This window comes from Lemur catta, chromosome 15 (genome assembly GCF_020740605.2).
Source record: "Lemur catta isolate mLemCat1 chromosome 15, mLemCat1.pri, whole genome shotgun sequence".
NCBI classification, from domain to species: Eukaryota; Metazoa; Chordata; class Mammalia; order Primates; family Lemuridae; genus Lemur; species Lemur catta.
In genome coordinates, this window is record NC_059142.1 from 11,200,402 (window position 1) to 11,216,668 (window position 16,267).

Genomic DNA, 16,267 nt, shown 5'->3' on the forward strand with positions numbered 1-16,267 from the left:
GCTGCCTCCTCCCCTCCCCCCGCCGCCGGGACGCGCGCAGGTGCGCGAGGGGCGCGGCCCGGGGCCTGCGGGGGGCGCTCCCAGCTGGGCCGCCCCCGCCCGGCCTCGGTGAAACCGTCGGGGTCGGGCTGCGGGGGAGCGAGCGGGGAGTGAATCATACCCGCTAGGCTCCTTCCCTCGTCTTCCGCAGATCGTTACTCAAACGTCCGCTGATCAGTGACCACCCTCAGGCAGCATCCCCGTCCACCCCAAGTGCGATTGCCAATCTCATACCCAAGTGCTCCCCCCCCCCGCTCCCAAGACTCCCGCACCCCCCTTCCTTGCTGTATTGTTCCCCACAGCGCTTGGCGCCACCGAACACACTGCGGGTTTACAGAGCTTGTATTGACCTTGTTTATCGCCTGTCACCATCAGAACCAAAGCTCCGGGAAGGCAGGTACTTTTGTCCCCGGGGCCTAGAACTGTTTCACTGGATGCATATTGATCCTGGAAGGGGCGTGACCTTGGGTGACGCAATTTTCTTCAGCCGGGACAATCCCCAAAGAGGGCTGACAGTTGAGGGCAGTCGTCTGGTGGCACTTCCTGCAGCTGATCCTGGCAGCACATCGCAGCCCCAGAAATAGCAGGTATGGGCTGGATAGTTTAAATCCACACCTAGGGCAGTCAGGGGCCCTGTTGGGGAGAGCACACTCCAGAGGTGGTTAGCTGGCATTTAACAAAAAGCCACGCTCCAGAGGCAGCTAAAACAAACACTTCAACCATCTTACATCAACAGAAGTGGCTTCATTAGGTATTAGACACAGTTTTTCACTGATGACATTAGGGGTGTCCAAGTCATGTGGATTGGTATAATTTTTTTCAGAGGCATTTTCTCTCTTGCTCAAAGGGTATAAGCATCTAGAGATTCCAGTAGTTCAAACCCTTTGGAAGGGTGCTGTAGGCTTTGCTCCAAAATATCAATTTTTCATACAAGGTTTGCTCAGAGCACCCAATTTGGCTGGGGTGGGGATGGAGGCTACTTGTCAACAAATGTGTGTATGTGTCGCAGAATTTGGTCTACAATTTGCTTTCATTGTAAACTGGTAGACAGGGTGTTGGGGAAGAGACCCAGAGCCCTACTAACCCTAATAACTGGTAAACTCTGCAAATGTTTCCTTAAAACCCGCATGATTGTGAATGCCCAAATTGATATGAATTCATTTACACCACCCCAATTGCAGGAAAAAAAGCTAGCCACCCAGTTTTAGTCATTTCAGGTATAAAGCCACCTCAGTCACTCTGAGAACTGTCCCTAGTCCCTCTCCTCCCACAGTTCTGCTGCAGGCAGCTTCAGTGGGGGCCACCACATCCATTCACTTCCTGGTCCTAACCTGTCCTGGGCACATCTCCACTGGGAGGCAGGCACTCCGCCACACTGGTGTCTGTGGAGGTGCCCTGGCTCCACAGCTTGCCCTCAGGGGCCATGCCCCACACTGCCACCCATAGCTGCATCCCCTTCCCTTTGAGACCCCCTGGGCTTGTCTGCTTTCAGCGACCTGGGAAATCCTTTGCTTATTTCCTGAGCCCCATGGGGTGCAGCGACTCTCTCTAAGGCTGCCCCTGGGTCCATCAGCCTGTGCACCCCAGGCACCCCCTCTTATACTTTCCTTGGCACTGACAGTGTGCCCTGGGACTTGCCCCCACTCCCAGGGCAATAAGGCCCAAAGTGAATTGTCCTCTCTTCTCCGGGATCCCCAGACTTAACCGGGATTCTCCCACCACCCCACTCCCACCATCCCCTGGCACTCCGTCCAGGCCATAGGGATGGGCTCAAGTCCAGGCCATTTTGTCCTCTCTGTTACTCTCCCCCCACCCCATACCTAGTCCTGGGTGTGAGGACACTGGAGCTGTGTTATTGATCTTTCCTATTTTACACCTGAATGTCAGTTTTTGAACTCAGAAGCCAAGAATTTTAATGCCTTTAGTCTCTGGCTTCTCTGAAACCACCCTGCATTCCCGCGTCTGTTTAGGGACAATGCTGGTCAGGAGAGTCCCTCAGTTAACCAGAGTCCCTTGAGGAAGGGGCAGGAGACAGAACACACTAGGTACGACTTCACAGGATTCTCACCTGGCCTAAGCGGATTCATCGGGTTATATTAAGTACTACCCCCAATTTCTATGAAAATACAAATATCGCTGGGCATTAGATGAAAGCAGAAACAGTTTAGTGTGCATTTATTGAATCTGACATTCTCCTCTCTACTGGGAGAGGCCCCTGCCTGGAGGTGGGTGCACTGGGCAGTGGCCCAAGAGCAGGGAGGGAAGAGGCTGGGAGGGAGGTGCTGCAGGCTTTGCCTGCTTCCATTTCCCCTGGGCCATAGGGCTCTGGCAAAACAGCAGCTCTAACCTTGGTTTCAAGGGCTGGGAGGTGAGCTTGCGTGGGAGAAGGCGGTGGGAGAAGTGGGAGTGGAAAACGAGTGGAGGAGTGGACATTCGTGTGAGAAGCTGGGCTTTGCACGTGTGCTCTCTGTGGCTGCAGCTTTGCCTGCGCAGTCCTCGGGCCTTCGTGCGGGCCCTTCTCCATCACCCCTGCCCCCACGGCAGGCTCCCTGTGCTCCCAGGCACTTGCTGGCTCCTGCTCAAGGCCAGAAGCTGCCCCGTGGAGCTGGCCCTATCCTGGCTGTTGGTGTGAGTGTCTGGGGGCTGGCGGGGTAGTGCATCCTTCCTCTTGGGCCTGCCGCCCTTGGACACAGCTCTTCTGCTGCCCCCACAAGGCTCACTGGACGACACCAGAGAATGTGTTGATGGGCATCAGAAGGGGTTTGGGCTTGGCTTTGACTGTTTCCATCTCCTTCTGCCCATGTGAACTGCTCCACGGTGCCTTGGACTTCTGGGCTCCGGAACATGGCTCTGGGCAGGGAGCAACCTCCAATCTGTGCGTGGAGAGAGAACAGCTCAGGTGACCAATCTCAGGGATCGAATCTGTCCAGGGCATTTGAAAGGTAGAGCTGATATCATAGGGTACAGAGGAGGGGGCCATGCAGAAGGAAGAGGAAGAGTCAGGATGAGAAAGAATGCCCTGGGCCTGGGCTGATCGGGAGAGAGGAGATGCCTGGACCGAGCTACTCTGTGTATGCCTTCCTGACCTACATGCACCTCCCCAGGGGAAGCCAGTAAGGGTCAATTAACTGGGGCCCAGATGCCACAGAAAGTCAGCCTGTGTGGAGGGGCCTGTGTCGCAGAGGGGGTTGGATCAGGAGGGCTGCAGGCTGAGTGTACGCCTAGGAATCTTGGGAAAATGTAATGTCAGCTGCTGCCCAGTGTCGGCCATTCACTTGCCTCTTCTTCTAGATTCAAGCCATGGGGCAGTGGCCTAAGTTCATACTCACCAGGGACACCTGCCTGGCTGCAGGATCTGCCTCTGACAAGGTGCCCTGGGCTGGAAGCAGGAGGTGGCAGGAGCTGGCTCTAGCTTTGGTTTGTCCCATAGGGCCTAGACCCCTAGCAGTGGCAGGCCCCGCCTCACCTGGCCACATCCCGGAAAGTACGCTGGTTGTCCTTGTCCAGCAACAGTGTCAGCAGCCTCTGGTCCTGGGTCTGGATCTGGATGTTGGCTGTTCGGAAGGTGTTTGTCACTGTCTGCAACAAAGAGATGGCTCATGTGAGTGTCGCCTTCGCTCAGCACAAGGCCCTGCCAACATGGGAGGAGCACTTGAGCTCAGGAGTTCAAGACCAGCCTGAGCAAGAGCGAGACCCTGTCTGTACTAAAAATAGAAAAAATTAGCCAGGCATGGTGATGCGAGCCTGTAGTCCCAGCTACTTGGGAGGCTGAGGCAGGAGGATTGCTGGAGCCCAGGAGTTTGAGTTTGCAGTGAGCTACGATGATGCCAGGGTACTCTAGCCTGGGCAACAGAGCAAGACTCTGTCTCAAAAAAAAAAAACAAAAAACACAAAAAAACAAAAAGCCTGCCAACATCTGTCTCCAACTCTGGAATCTGGTGTGTTTCTTTGGTCTGGCACATGGGGTCCCCGCTGTCTTCCTATTAGTGACTCTGAGCAGTGACAACCCTGCATAAACTGCTTGTAGGCTGCCCTTGCCCTTGGATCTCACATCATTTCTGCAGTTCTTTTCCAACCTGTTGCTCTTGATTCTGAACACAAACTGAGTGCTGTGGCTGGTGCTTGTCAGGCTGTCAAGTTGCCTTTGTTATGTGTTGGATTTGGGGTATTTCAGGGGTTTTATAGGTATGACTTCAGTTCTCAGCACCAGATTATAACACATACAACATTATTTACTTGGGGCAGACACAGAGGGTCTAGAAAGCAGCCAATGACCCCCAAGCCTCAGTCCAGGAAAGCAGCCCCAGGCATCCTTCTCACCCCAACCTGAGGCCCCAGACAGACCCCCTCCCATTGGGCAGAGAACTTGGGGTGTCCTGGGGCTTCCAGTGGTCGCTGGCCCATTCCACACACACACAGCAGCTTTTGGTGATTTGCAGCCACAGGACAATGGAGCTGCCGTGGATGGACTCCCGCCTGGAGGCTTCGGAGTCCATCCCATCCAAGCTTCTCAACCCTGGCTGCCCCCAGAGTCCTCTTCCAAAAACATAAAATTAGAGATTCTGATTTAAGTGACATGGACTCGAGCCCAGGCATGGACATTTTTTATAAAGATCCCTGGCGTAGGCAGGGCTGAGAACCATGGAGTTAATCCACTGTCTCATCATCACGTAGTACAGGCTCGAGCAGCAGCCTCAGCTAGTGGGGTTGAGCGTGTCCGGGCGTTTCAGCTGACATTTTGTGGGGGTGGGGTGGGGTGGGCCAGCCAGAAGTCTGCAGGCCATGGGGGGAGGGCCAAGAGCACAATCGCTAAGCCAGACTGCCTGGGTTCCAATCTTGGCTCTGCCAGTTATTAGCTGTGTGACCTTGAGCATATTTTTAATCTCTCTGTGCTACCTTTTAGGACTGTTGTGAAAATTAAGTGGGACAGCATATGTTAAGTGCTTGGAACAGTGCCCAGGACATGGTAAGAGCTCTGATTAATGTTGGGTGGTTATTATTATTAATTATAATTTTCCACGAAGGAGCCAAGCATGAGTAATGGACCCAGTAATGAAGCCTCAGCTGTCAGAGGGGAGGGAAACCCTCCATGGATTCCTTCTCTCCTTTGTCTCCTAGGCCAAGCCCTCCTATTGTCACCTATCCATGGACTCCCGTGCCTCTGTGCAGGTGGGTCGGGAGTAAAGACAGAAAGTTACCAAAACCTCTGTAAGACTTGGGGCCCCATAAGAGAAGGTAACACACAGGCAGAGGGAATTCCTCCCCTGCTGTCAGCAGAACCTCTGGCAGCTTTGGTGCCCTGGAGCTGTCAGCCACGATGGGCAGGGGGACAGGCAATGGAACCTTGTGGGCACTGACCAGACCGCTGACAGGATGATTGTTGGCGCTGGGATGTCATCCTGACCTTCCAGAAATACCTGGAGAGACTTCAGGGGGCTGAAGTCCTGCATGAGCTGGGGATGGGGGAGGACAGGTGCCTTCAGTTTGCCATCGTTAACAAGACCACACCTGAACTGACCAGCACCTGGTGAGGGACACTCACAGTTTCCACAGGGGAGGAGGCCTAGGCCTGAAGCCATTGAAGGGGACCCGCTGAAGGTGGCACAGTGGTAGGTGGGGGGCCCAGCTCCCTGACTCCCGATGTGATGCTCTTTCTCCTGCATCAGGCTGCTCTGGGTGTCTCTGGCAGGACCTGGCCCTGCCTTCTAGGTCATCATGTGCAGTCTCAGTCTCCTCCCACCTGCCTGCAGTGTAGGCAGAGGCCTTTTGTTTCCCCTTTGTGGTCTGCACACCTAGACACACCCTACCTGCTTGTTGTCAGCCCATAAGGAGTGTGGGATTTCAGTCTATGAATGTGGCCACGGAGGCCAGTGGAAAGGGCCAGAGGCAGAGTATGCATAGGGTCCCAGTCTCAGTAAGGTGAGGCGATAGGCAAAATGCTAATTGTCTCCTGTTTTCACTTGGTGGCTTCCTGCCTTCCACGCCCCAATGCCCCAATTCTTCTACTGCTGCCTTCTCACTATTCCTGTGTATCAAACTTCCAATCCAGCCAGGATCATATGTTTGCTGACCCTTAAACTCGCCCTTGCTGTTCTTCACGCTGGGAATGCCTCGTTCCCACTCACCATGAGCCTCCCTGTGCTGCTCGGTGGTTTTCATCCTACACATTTGGGCAGAACAGGCACACAGACCTGCCTCGTCCCAAGAAGAAAGCCCGGCTACTGGAATTTCCCCCCAACAAGCCAGTGCAGGGACAAAAGGCAACTCGATGGAGTGATAAGTTTAGATTTTCAAAAAGCCTCTGAATAGGTTGTTTAAAGAGGTCATTGAAAACGGAAACCACTGTAAGGAACTGACTTCAAAAGAGGAAATGCAACATAAGGGTAAACAGGTCCGCCTTGAGCCTAAAGCTTAAATACTGGGCTGCCCTATAGGAAGCAGATTTCAGCTCAAGATGGCAGATCTCTCAGCCAATCAGAGCTCTCCTACAGTGGATGGGCTGCCTCACAGAGTAAGTTTCCGGTTCCAGGATGAGATTTGGGATAAGGTGGGTGGACTAGATCACTTGACACACATCTGGTGAGCCCCTGCTGTGTGCCAGACAGCACACAGAAAGCCAGGGGAAACGGGGCACTAAGACAAGGACCCTGAGCCCAGGGTGCTGGCAGGCCACTAACATACCAAGAGCATGCCATTTATAGTGTCACAAATGCTTCCGTGGCTGTGTCCCCAGGGTTCTATGGGGGTGCAAAGGTTGGTCACCTAGTCCACCAAGGAGTGGGGGAAGGGGAAAGAGCATCGGCAAAGGCCTCCTGGGGGAGGTGACACCTGAGTCTCATCTGGCAGATGAGTAGGAGCTACCAAAAGAAGGTGGGGAAGAGGAAGGGGGAAATGGGGCTCCAGGTGAAGCAAACAGCATGAGAAAGGCACAGAGGTGTGGCTTCAGGAACACTTCCAGGCATCACAGAGGGAAGGGCCTGCAGGGAGTGGCCAGAGCTGTGGCTGGAGAGAAAGAGGAGCCAAGCTATGCAACATCAGAGGGTTTTTCTGCCATTGGAGAATGGGAAATGGCAGAGGGGTTTTAAGTGCTGAGTGACGTGGGCAGAGATGGGGAAGTGGACTTAATGAGCATTGGAGTGGTGCCAGGAGACCAGCTGGGAGGCTACTGCATTTTCCAGGAAAAGGGGATGCGTGAAAGTCAGACCCAGGCTGACCACCTTGTCCTGATTTGCCTGGGACTTTCCTGGTTTTAGCACTGGAAGTCCCAAGTGCAGGAAACCCCTTTAGTCCTAGGTAAACTGGGATGATTGTCAACCAGGCTGGACCCAGAACGAGGAGGACAGGGAGGAAGGGAAAGATTTGAGAAGTGTTTGAGAGAGAAAACCTGCAGGCAGTAGGGAAGTGAGGAAGAAGAGGCATCAGGGATGACACCCAGGTTTCTGGCAGAGGTGAGTAGTTAATATGGTACCATTCATTAAATGAGAGAAGAGAACTAAGGAAGGGATGAAACGAAAGTAACTGCTAATACATAGCGTTTTCTCGGACAAGCCCTCTTCTAACAGTTTCACAGGCCACAAACACTTCATTCTCATAACAGCTGGATGAGACGGGCAATGTTGTAAGATTACAGTCGGACCTACCACATCTGCGTATGTGGAACCCACGGATACGGAAGGCTGACTAAGGAACTGGAGCATCTGTGGATTTTGGTATCCTTGGGCGTCCTGGAACGAATCCCCTGTGGATACTGAGGGGCACTGTATCCCCGTTTTATGTAATGACACTGATTGAGGCACAGAGCGATTGAGTAACTTGCCTAACATCACATAGCTGGTAAATGGCAGAGCCAAGATCTGCTCCCAAGCAGTCTGGCTCTAGAGAGCTCCTAACTATTCCAAGGTACTGGCTTTGATTTTAAGTGTCTTGAGTTTGGGGTGTTGCGGGACATCCAGTTTGGGCTAACTTAGGTGAATGCAGGAGTCAGAAACTCACGGGTAAACGTCAGAGCAGGAGATACAGATTTGGGAGTCTTTAGCAAATTGTACTAAATCTTTCTAAGTGGATATGTAACAGTCCAGGGAATGAGAGAAGTGAGCCATGGATAGAAGTTGAGAACAGAGTAGCTATATAAGAATTTAGGAAAAAGAGTTCAGGAAGAGGCCAAAGAGTAATAATCAGACATGTACATGAAAAACTATAAGAACATGGTGTTTCTGAATTTATGGATTTAGGGTATTTAAAGACTCAGAGAACAGGGCTTCAGTTCTAGTGGTGGAACTGATTCAAAATTGACCAAAGGAATACAAAACTGGGGAAACCTCTATGACCGTGTTAGAAGACAGCTTCATCTGAGTGTTAACATATAATCATAATTTCAAATGTACATATTTTAAATTTAGAGGTAACAACTGATAGAAGAAGTACATATAACTTCCAAATCAGGGAAGGGAGTAATGAGCAAACAAAACCCAAACAATATGGCAAAATGAAACATAAAAAAACAGCAAAAGCATTTTTAAAAAGCCCAGAAAGCACAAGATATGACTGCAAAGATCAAATAGCACTTAAAGTTAGCATCGATGGATTAAACTCTCATTTGTTAAAAAAAATGTGTTTCACAACAATAAGCGTATTCTTAACACCACTGAACTGTCTACTTAAAAATGGTTAAGAAGGTAAATTTTACATTATGTGTTTTTTACCATGTATTTTTAAAAACCCACAAAGACTTTCAGACTGAATCAGAACAAAATCAAATTATATGCTATTTATAAAAGGCATATCTAAAATAAAATTAAAATATTTTAAAAATAAAGAGATGAGAATTTCTGATTTCAAAATGGCAGAGTATTTATTTTCTCATTTTTTCCCCTCTTATAATTCAGCTTGAAACAAGGAGATGCACCTTTAGTGAGATTAGAAAGCACCTCAAGTCATAGACCACAATCTTGTAGCACAGAGAAAGGACAAAGAAATGGTAGTGGGTAACTTATAGGAGAGGAAGGTCAAACATAAGGGTCCACACTGGGAAGGCTTATGAGCTGGAGATAGCTGGTTCCACAGATGGTGGGGATGAGAAGGGGCCTGACAAAGGGGAACTGGTTAAAAGCTGGTATGATGAGTGGTTAGACTCCTCAGGTTCCCACTCCCCCAGGCAGCCAAGCAATGAACCCGCACCCCCCCCCGCCCCCACCATGGAGACCAGAGAAACAGAACCACAGAGTCTCTGGACTTGGGGAGACCACAGATGGAGCAGGATGAAGTGAAGTGCTGTACTCCAAATAGGTGGATTCCATGAAAGTTTGCTCACTGGTGAAACCCCCAGTCCCCTTGCCCAACCCAGCTCCAGAGTGACAACAGTCCCATCCCCTCAACCCCCTTCACTCCCCAAGGTGGGAGCCAAAGGACTCATCCCTGGAAAACAAAATTGTCCTAGAAAAGAGACTTGCTGATTTGGACATTTAGGTTTCCCCCTTGGAAAAGACCGTGGCCTTCTGAGTAGCCCACCCTTAACTCAGCACTTTAGTGCCCCACTCGTAAATGTGAGCAGGCAGCCAAGGATCACCAGATGTTTGGAGACAGCCCCTAGCAGTACAGAGAGAGAGAGAGAGGCCACAAGAAGCAAACAGAAAACAGTAATTTAGAGCAAACAGACAAAATTCAAGGACCAGAAGAAAATTTCAGATAAACCATAGTTAATATCCTTAGAGAGATAACAGAAGGTACTGGATCCAGGAATGCTATTAAAAATGAACAACCAGAAAACAAGAGTTTGTGAAGTTTAAACATTCCATGAACGAATTTGAAGAAAACTCCCCAAAAGTGGAAACAAAAATAGAAGGACATTGGGAGAGAAAAGATGAGAAAATTAGAGCATCAATCTAGGAGGCTGAACATCTGACTATTTATAGTTCCAGAAAGAGAAAGCAAAGAGATAAAGAGGAGGAAATTATTTTTTAAATTACAGTAGCAAATATCTCAGAACTGAAAGATGCATGTCTCCTCTCCACACTGGGAATGCCCATCAAAAGGGCAAAATAATGAATGAAAAAAGATTCCACTGAACCATATTCCTGTGACATTCCAGAACCCTCTATGAAATGAAGCATCCAAAGCTTCCAGACAGGAAAGAAAAAAACAATAGTCTCATACAAAGACTGGGCATAAGAAAGCATCATATTGGCCAACAGCAGCATCAAAAACCAGCAGAAAATTTGGGTTCAAAGAAATGGAGATAGAATTGAGAAAAACAAAGTCAAAGCAGGAACGTCAACAAACCCCTCTCAGTTTTGCACAGATGAAGTAGACAAAACATTTTTTCAATTTGTAGATTATAGTAATACAATATATTTGATTTAATAATTAAACATCATACTTTGTATATTCCATAGATGGAAAATGTGCACTTTTTAGGTGCCGCAGGATATTAAACAATGGATTATGTGCCAAGCACTGAGGAAGATGTCAATAAATTCCAAAGAAGTCAAAATTATGTCAATCAGAGATGCTTTGGCTGTCCTAGGGGCATTTGCTAATCTCAGGAATCGCCACAGGGGGATGGGCAGACAAGGCAGGGATTTGAAACTGAGATTCCCTTCAAGGACTCTTGAAGGCCACGCTCTCAGTGAAAGACAGAATTAGAAAAAAGAACTCCAGCAGGCATAGGAGATCACAGGGGAGCCTGTCTGCTTTGGCTTGTGCTATGAGTGCATCAGAAAAGCCTCCTGATGTGGGTTTGGGGTACACATTTACATTATCTTCATGGTCTGGAAATTTCTGAGCCAGAAATGAGCTCAAAATATGGTCCCGGGCTGATAACATTACAGGGGCACTTGGCAAATGCAGAGCAAATACAGAATTTCTCTAGGAGGACAGTTTTTCCACCCAGGTTTCCCACAGATAAAGCCTCAACAAATGTGAGCTCATAATTAAGGAAACATACGAGGAACTCAGCTACCATGGGGGTCAGTGAACGCAATAAACAGAAGGATTAGATACTCACTAATTACAGATAATGTAAGTACATAAATCAGATTATAAAAAAATGTTTAAACTGAATGAAGAAATAAAAGAAGGAATTAAACCACGTGAAAGAAACAATATACTTATTAAACAGGCATGCCATTTTCATTGATTCTAAAACATATTTTCCCCCATATTTTAACATCTCTGAAATTAGGAAGTATTTTGCAACCAATGTGATAAGAAAGCATTGTTCATAGGTTAGGTAGCATTGGTTCTTTCTTAGTAGTATGTAAAATTATGGTATGTCTTAAATTTGATAAGATGTGGTGTTCAGACATGAGATGTGATGTTCAGAGTCAGAAATCATTAAAGGAAAGTGATTGGTAGGTTTTGCTACATCACAATATAAAGCTGTTTTGGGTAATAAAAAAAAAAAAGAGCATTAAAAGACAGCCTGGGAAAATTATTTCCAAAATATATGACAAATAAGGGCTTAATGTCCTCTTATTATAAAATAAAAACACCACAGTATTAATATAGGATGAGAATATAAATAGGAATTACACAAATGAAGAAATAGAAATTATCAATAAATTATTGATAATTATTCAACTTCGCTAATTTTGGTAATGAAAGAGACAAATTAAAATAATGAAAAGGTTGACAATCAAATGTGCAAAGATGAAAAAGTCAATCAATATGTTATTGATGCTGGAAAACTGGCACTCAAACATCACAGTGAGGGCTGAACTTGGTATATTATAGACTTTCTGGAGGGCAATTAGCAAAGTATATAAAAAGTCCTAAAATATGAATGTCATCTGACTGAGTGATTTCACTTCTAGACATTTTTTAAAAGGCATAACTCTGATTTTTAGCACATCTTTCTCCCTAAGGATGTTCCTCACACTATGCTTATAATAGTGAAAAATGAGAGCTTACTTAAATGTCATGTAAGAATTCATCTGAATAGTTATACAGGCATATGCAACCATCATGTAATAAATATTTAATGAAATGTACTTAATGACACAAAACATATTTAATAACATAAGCAAGGTCCCACCAAGACATATTCACAAGGCTTTAGGATATTTTTGAGTAAACATCAAGTTGCAGACCAGCTCTCGATTATATTACATAAAAATATATACAAAGAAAGGCTGGGTGTTTACACCTCAAAATGTTAATGGTCATCCTCTCCAGGTATTGGGACTACTAGTGAATTACTTCTTTGTGCTTTTTGTATTTCCTAAAATAAATAATAAAACTTCTGTTTGTAGGTTAAAATCTTATCTTTAGAAAAAATAATTAAGAAATATAAGGACTAAAACGTGACCACGGGTCTGACATCATGGAGGTGACTTTGCTACATTAGAGTGTGTATAAGCAGCGGTCGTGGGTAGAAGAGTCCTTGTTAAGGGACTGGAAATTCTTCTAGAGGTTTCTTTCAAAGAGCTTGACTAAGAGGGGAGAGAGGGAGATACAGCCGGTAGCTACAGAAGTGGGGGGTCATGGCAGAGATTTTTTGCTTTTCTCTAAGATGAAAAAGACCTGAGCATGTGTGTAGGCGAAGAGGGAGGAGCAGCAGAGAGGGAGAAGCCAAAGCCAGAGAAAAGAGACTGCAAACAGGAGGAGGGGAACCGGGAGAGGGTGTTGAGAAAAGGGCTGAGTGATCCCAAGGATCAGGGCAGGGGGAGGGTGTGAGGTTGGCTGTGGCTATAATCAACCTGGATGCAAGATTTATTCCAGAAGCACCCAGCCACCTGGGCATAGGGACTGAGTAGGTGGCTGGCCCTGCCGTGGATTGAGAGCATGGTGGGGGTTGTGAGGGAGTGGGGGACGCCAGTGAGAACGAGGATCAGGCGCAGTCTCGGGGCTCCAAGGCTGAGCTGAGTGGGGGAGGGAAGTCCAGAGAGGCCATCAGATGGGGAGAAAGTGTGTGGGTCTCATGTCTGTACCGGTATCAGTAAGGGCAAAGGGCAAAGGTCAAGGGGCGGAGGTGGGGCAGTGGGGTGGAGAGAGCTGCCTTGATTTGGTCAAAGGTTGGGCAACTGTTGTTTAGGAGTCTGGCTGGGTGTGGTGGCCGGGGATGACAGAAGGTGGGTGTGTTTTGCAGTGATCTGGGTATGTCTGGGGTCTTCAGATGGTCAGCACATGGAGGGTCTTCCCTATACCAGCTGGTGCTCAGTATTTCAGACAGTCTGACTGGAAAGCGGGTTCTTTCCGACAGGAAGAAGGCTCAGAGGTCAGCTTTCTCGGAGCACGCTGCTCCGGGCTCCCAGCAGCCTACTCAGGTCCCTTTCCCAGTCCACCAGGTACTTACAGAGAAGGACCTTCCCGCCAGGTTGGAGGACTTGACGGCCTCTGTCACACTGACATTCAGACATGTATGGTCTGTCACAGGGGCAGCAGTTGCAGGGTGCTGGGAGGGCCCTGAAATGGAATGAAATTTGGGGGCTGTGACTGGGCCTCCAGGGAAGCAGGGGAGTCTGCAGTTCTCAGTCCTAAGAAGACCTCCATGAACCCATCATGAACCCTCACCCCCAAGGTAACCCCCCACACCCTGCCCGGCCCCCACTTCGTGAGTCCACCTGGGTCCCAGCCAAGCCCCAGTTCCTTCCTAATCACCCATCCCCCTTCCCTGGTGAACACACAGGTTTCTGTACCCCCAGGCCCAGCAGCCGTCACCAACCCAAACCCCCACCCACCACCTTTCTCATCCCCTCCTGCACCTCTTTTTCAAGAGAAGAAAGTTCTGTTGAACTTCCCTGCCACTATCGGGCATGCTAGGATGTAAGGAATACCTAGCCCAGGATGTCGTGCAGGACAGAGTCATCAGGGGTGACACTGGTCCCAACAGGCTGAGTGTTTCTTTTACTTTCTTAATAGTGTATAATGAGTCAAAACTCAGTCTTGTGTGACCCCTGCTGGGCTTCCTCCCTGCCAGCTAAAGAGGGTCCTCAAATGTCTGTGCCTCTAAGGGGGTTCTGGCATCACCAGACCAGTTCTGATAGGGTCTGGAGTGGGAGTGGGAGGGGTAAGAGTCTTGTGAAGGAAACAGAAGGAATACAATTTTAACAAGAGCTAACATTTATTGTTTATGGTATACACACAAATCAGTGTCTATTATTTCTATTGTAGATGTGAAAAAAATAAAAACAGGTAGCAAGGTCACAAGTAACTTGCCCAAGGTCACCCAGATGGTAAGTGGCAAAGCTGGAGTTTGAGCCCTGCCCATCTGGCTCCTGACCCTGCGCTAGGACGCCCTGCTCCTTAACCACCTCTAGGTTATACGAGCTACTGCCAAAATGACAGGTCTCCTTCATGTGGTTCAAGAGTATCTCGCTGTGATACAGTTTCATATGTTACCCACAAATTTAACTCACCTGAAGCCATTTTATCAGGAAGTGACATTACTTGAGTTTTTTCTTTGTGCCAGATGCCAAGAAAATTGAGGCGCCATACTGCCCATTTCAGAACACAAATGCATCATACACAGAGAGGTGTCATAATTGGGGAGCTAGCAAAGCCGCAGAGGGGTTTAGAGACAGGGTAATTACTAGTAGTCAGATAGACAGGAGAGGAGGAATTAGCATTGGCTTCCTCGCAAGCATTCCAGACTGGCTAATGCATATTTTCATTTTATGTTTCTTCTGGAATATTCCAAATTTATTCATTCTTTTTTAAAAAAACGAATGTTTGGGTATAAGTAGCACTTCATTTATTCAGTGAATGTTTATCCAGTATCCACTACGCACCAGGACACGAGCTGGACACTGGGGACAGAGTGGTGCATGAGATATAACTGCCTCAGTGAACTTCCTTATTTGCTCTGGAATGATCTTCTACAAGCATCTGTGGTTAACATCCCTTAAGTCTAGTCTGCTGAGCTTTGGCAATCACAGGGGGGCAGTGGGGCAGTGGGGAGGAACACAGATTCCTACCTGGGAATACCTGGGTTTGAATCCCAGTCCTGACTCCTCCTCACAGAGGTGACCTTGAGTAAATTACTCTCTTTGCTTCAGTTTCCTCTCCAGTAAAAGAGTTGCTAATACTAATACCTACCTCACAGGGTGAACATGCTTAAAAGAGTTAAAATGTTGAGCATGGAAGGCTGCCTGGCCTCTGGCAAACGTGTGCAATGGTTAGTGATCCATGCTGCCATCCTTGCCCAGGAGACCAGGGATCTCAAAATAAGAGCTAATATTTATGATTTACTATATGCACGTAAGTTGGCACTTTTCATTATTGCGGTTGTTTTCATTCAAAATCCAAAATTTCCAAACAATGCAACTGGCCCTGCAGGTCTAATTCAGAGGCAGGAGGCCAACTGCAACCCCTCCCTGGGGTCCCACCACCTTCCATCTGTGTCCCACCGGGCTGCAGAAGCCAGTGCCAGAGTGTGGTCACTGCACAGTGAGCAACCTGAGGGCAGGGACCACGTGCCCCATCCCCCGGGCAGCACCTGTGCCCAGCCCTGGGCTCGGCTGGAGTTCCGTGACTCCAGGGACGATGAGGGGCTCCCCCTATCTCTATCACTCGGCCTTCTCCCCTCCTCTCTCCCCAACTACCCCCTTCTTGTCCCTTCCTTCTTTCTTTTTCCTGCATTTCCAGCTCCTCACCTTCCGTATCACTGGCTGGAATGGCCTTCAGGACCAGACCAGTGGCCCGCAGGGAAATGGTGACCTCTCGGGGCCGGTGGCTGAACAGGGCCTGGGGAGGGGTATCGAGGAACAGGTGAGGGGGCCTCAGGATGTCTCCCCCCCTCCACATCCCCACATCCACAGTCTGTCTCTCCCCTCTGCTTTCCATCCCTGCCCTAAGAGTCTTGCCTTTGTTACTGAGATAGATAAAGCAGATAAAGGCTCACAGAACTCCTAGCCCAGAAAGCATGTTCCACTTTCTGGATCCAGAGTGCAACGGCCCCAGTGACATCAAGTCAATCCTCTGGACAGCTATCGAGGAAGATATTTTTGAGCAAGGAGCCAGCCCCCTTGTTCTTTAATCAGATCACCTCCTTGTCTACTCGTGAGGTAAACTTAACCCACCCAGCCCCACAAAACTCTCCAAAGGCTGGGACACTCTAGGGGCAGCTTCAAGAAAAGGGGCAGAAGGTTCCTTTGGCTCTGTCTCCAGGCCACCTCCTGACCGCACCCACGCACACTGACCTTCTGGTAGCACATGGACAGCTCCGCCCCGGGGCCCTCGGCCACGCCTCTCCTCCTGGGCGAAAAGCCATCTGAAGGGAGATGAGAAGGGG

General features: G+C 48.6%; 1 protein-coding gene across 6 annotated transcripts in view; it reads right to left on the minus strand.

Moving 5' to 3' along the window:
• Positions 1-2,187: 2,187 nt before the first annotated feature.
• The window catches only part of PIK3R6 (phosphoinositide-3-kinase regulatory subunit 6), a 55,492-nt gene continuing 41,412 nt past the window's right edge, over positions 2,188-16,267 (minus strand). For all 6 annotated transcript variants that reach the window (XM_045570241.1, XM_045570242.1, XM_045570240.1 and 3 more), the window contains 5 exons: positions 16,176-16,246; positions 15,630-15,720; positions 13,331-13,440; positions 3,506-3,618; positions 2,188-2,912 (listed from right to left, as the gene is read on the minus strand). In XM_045570241.1, the coding sequence (XP_045426197.1) occupies positions 2,756-2,912; positions 3,506-3,618; positions 13,331-13,440; positions 15,630-15,720; positions 16,176-16,246 (542 nt within the window). In that variant the 3' untranslated portion in view covers positions 2,188-2,755. The remainder of the gene's footprint in view (positions 2,913-3,505; positions 3,619-13,330; positions 13,441-15,629; positions 15,721-16,175; positions 16,247-16,267) is intronic.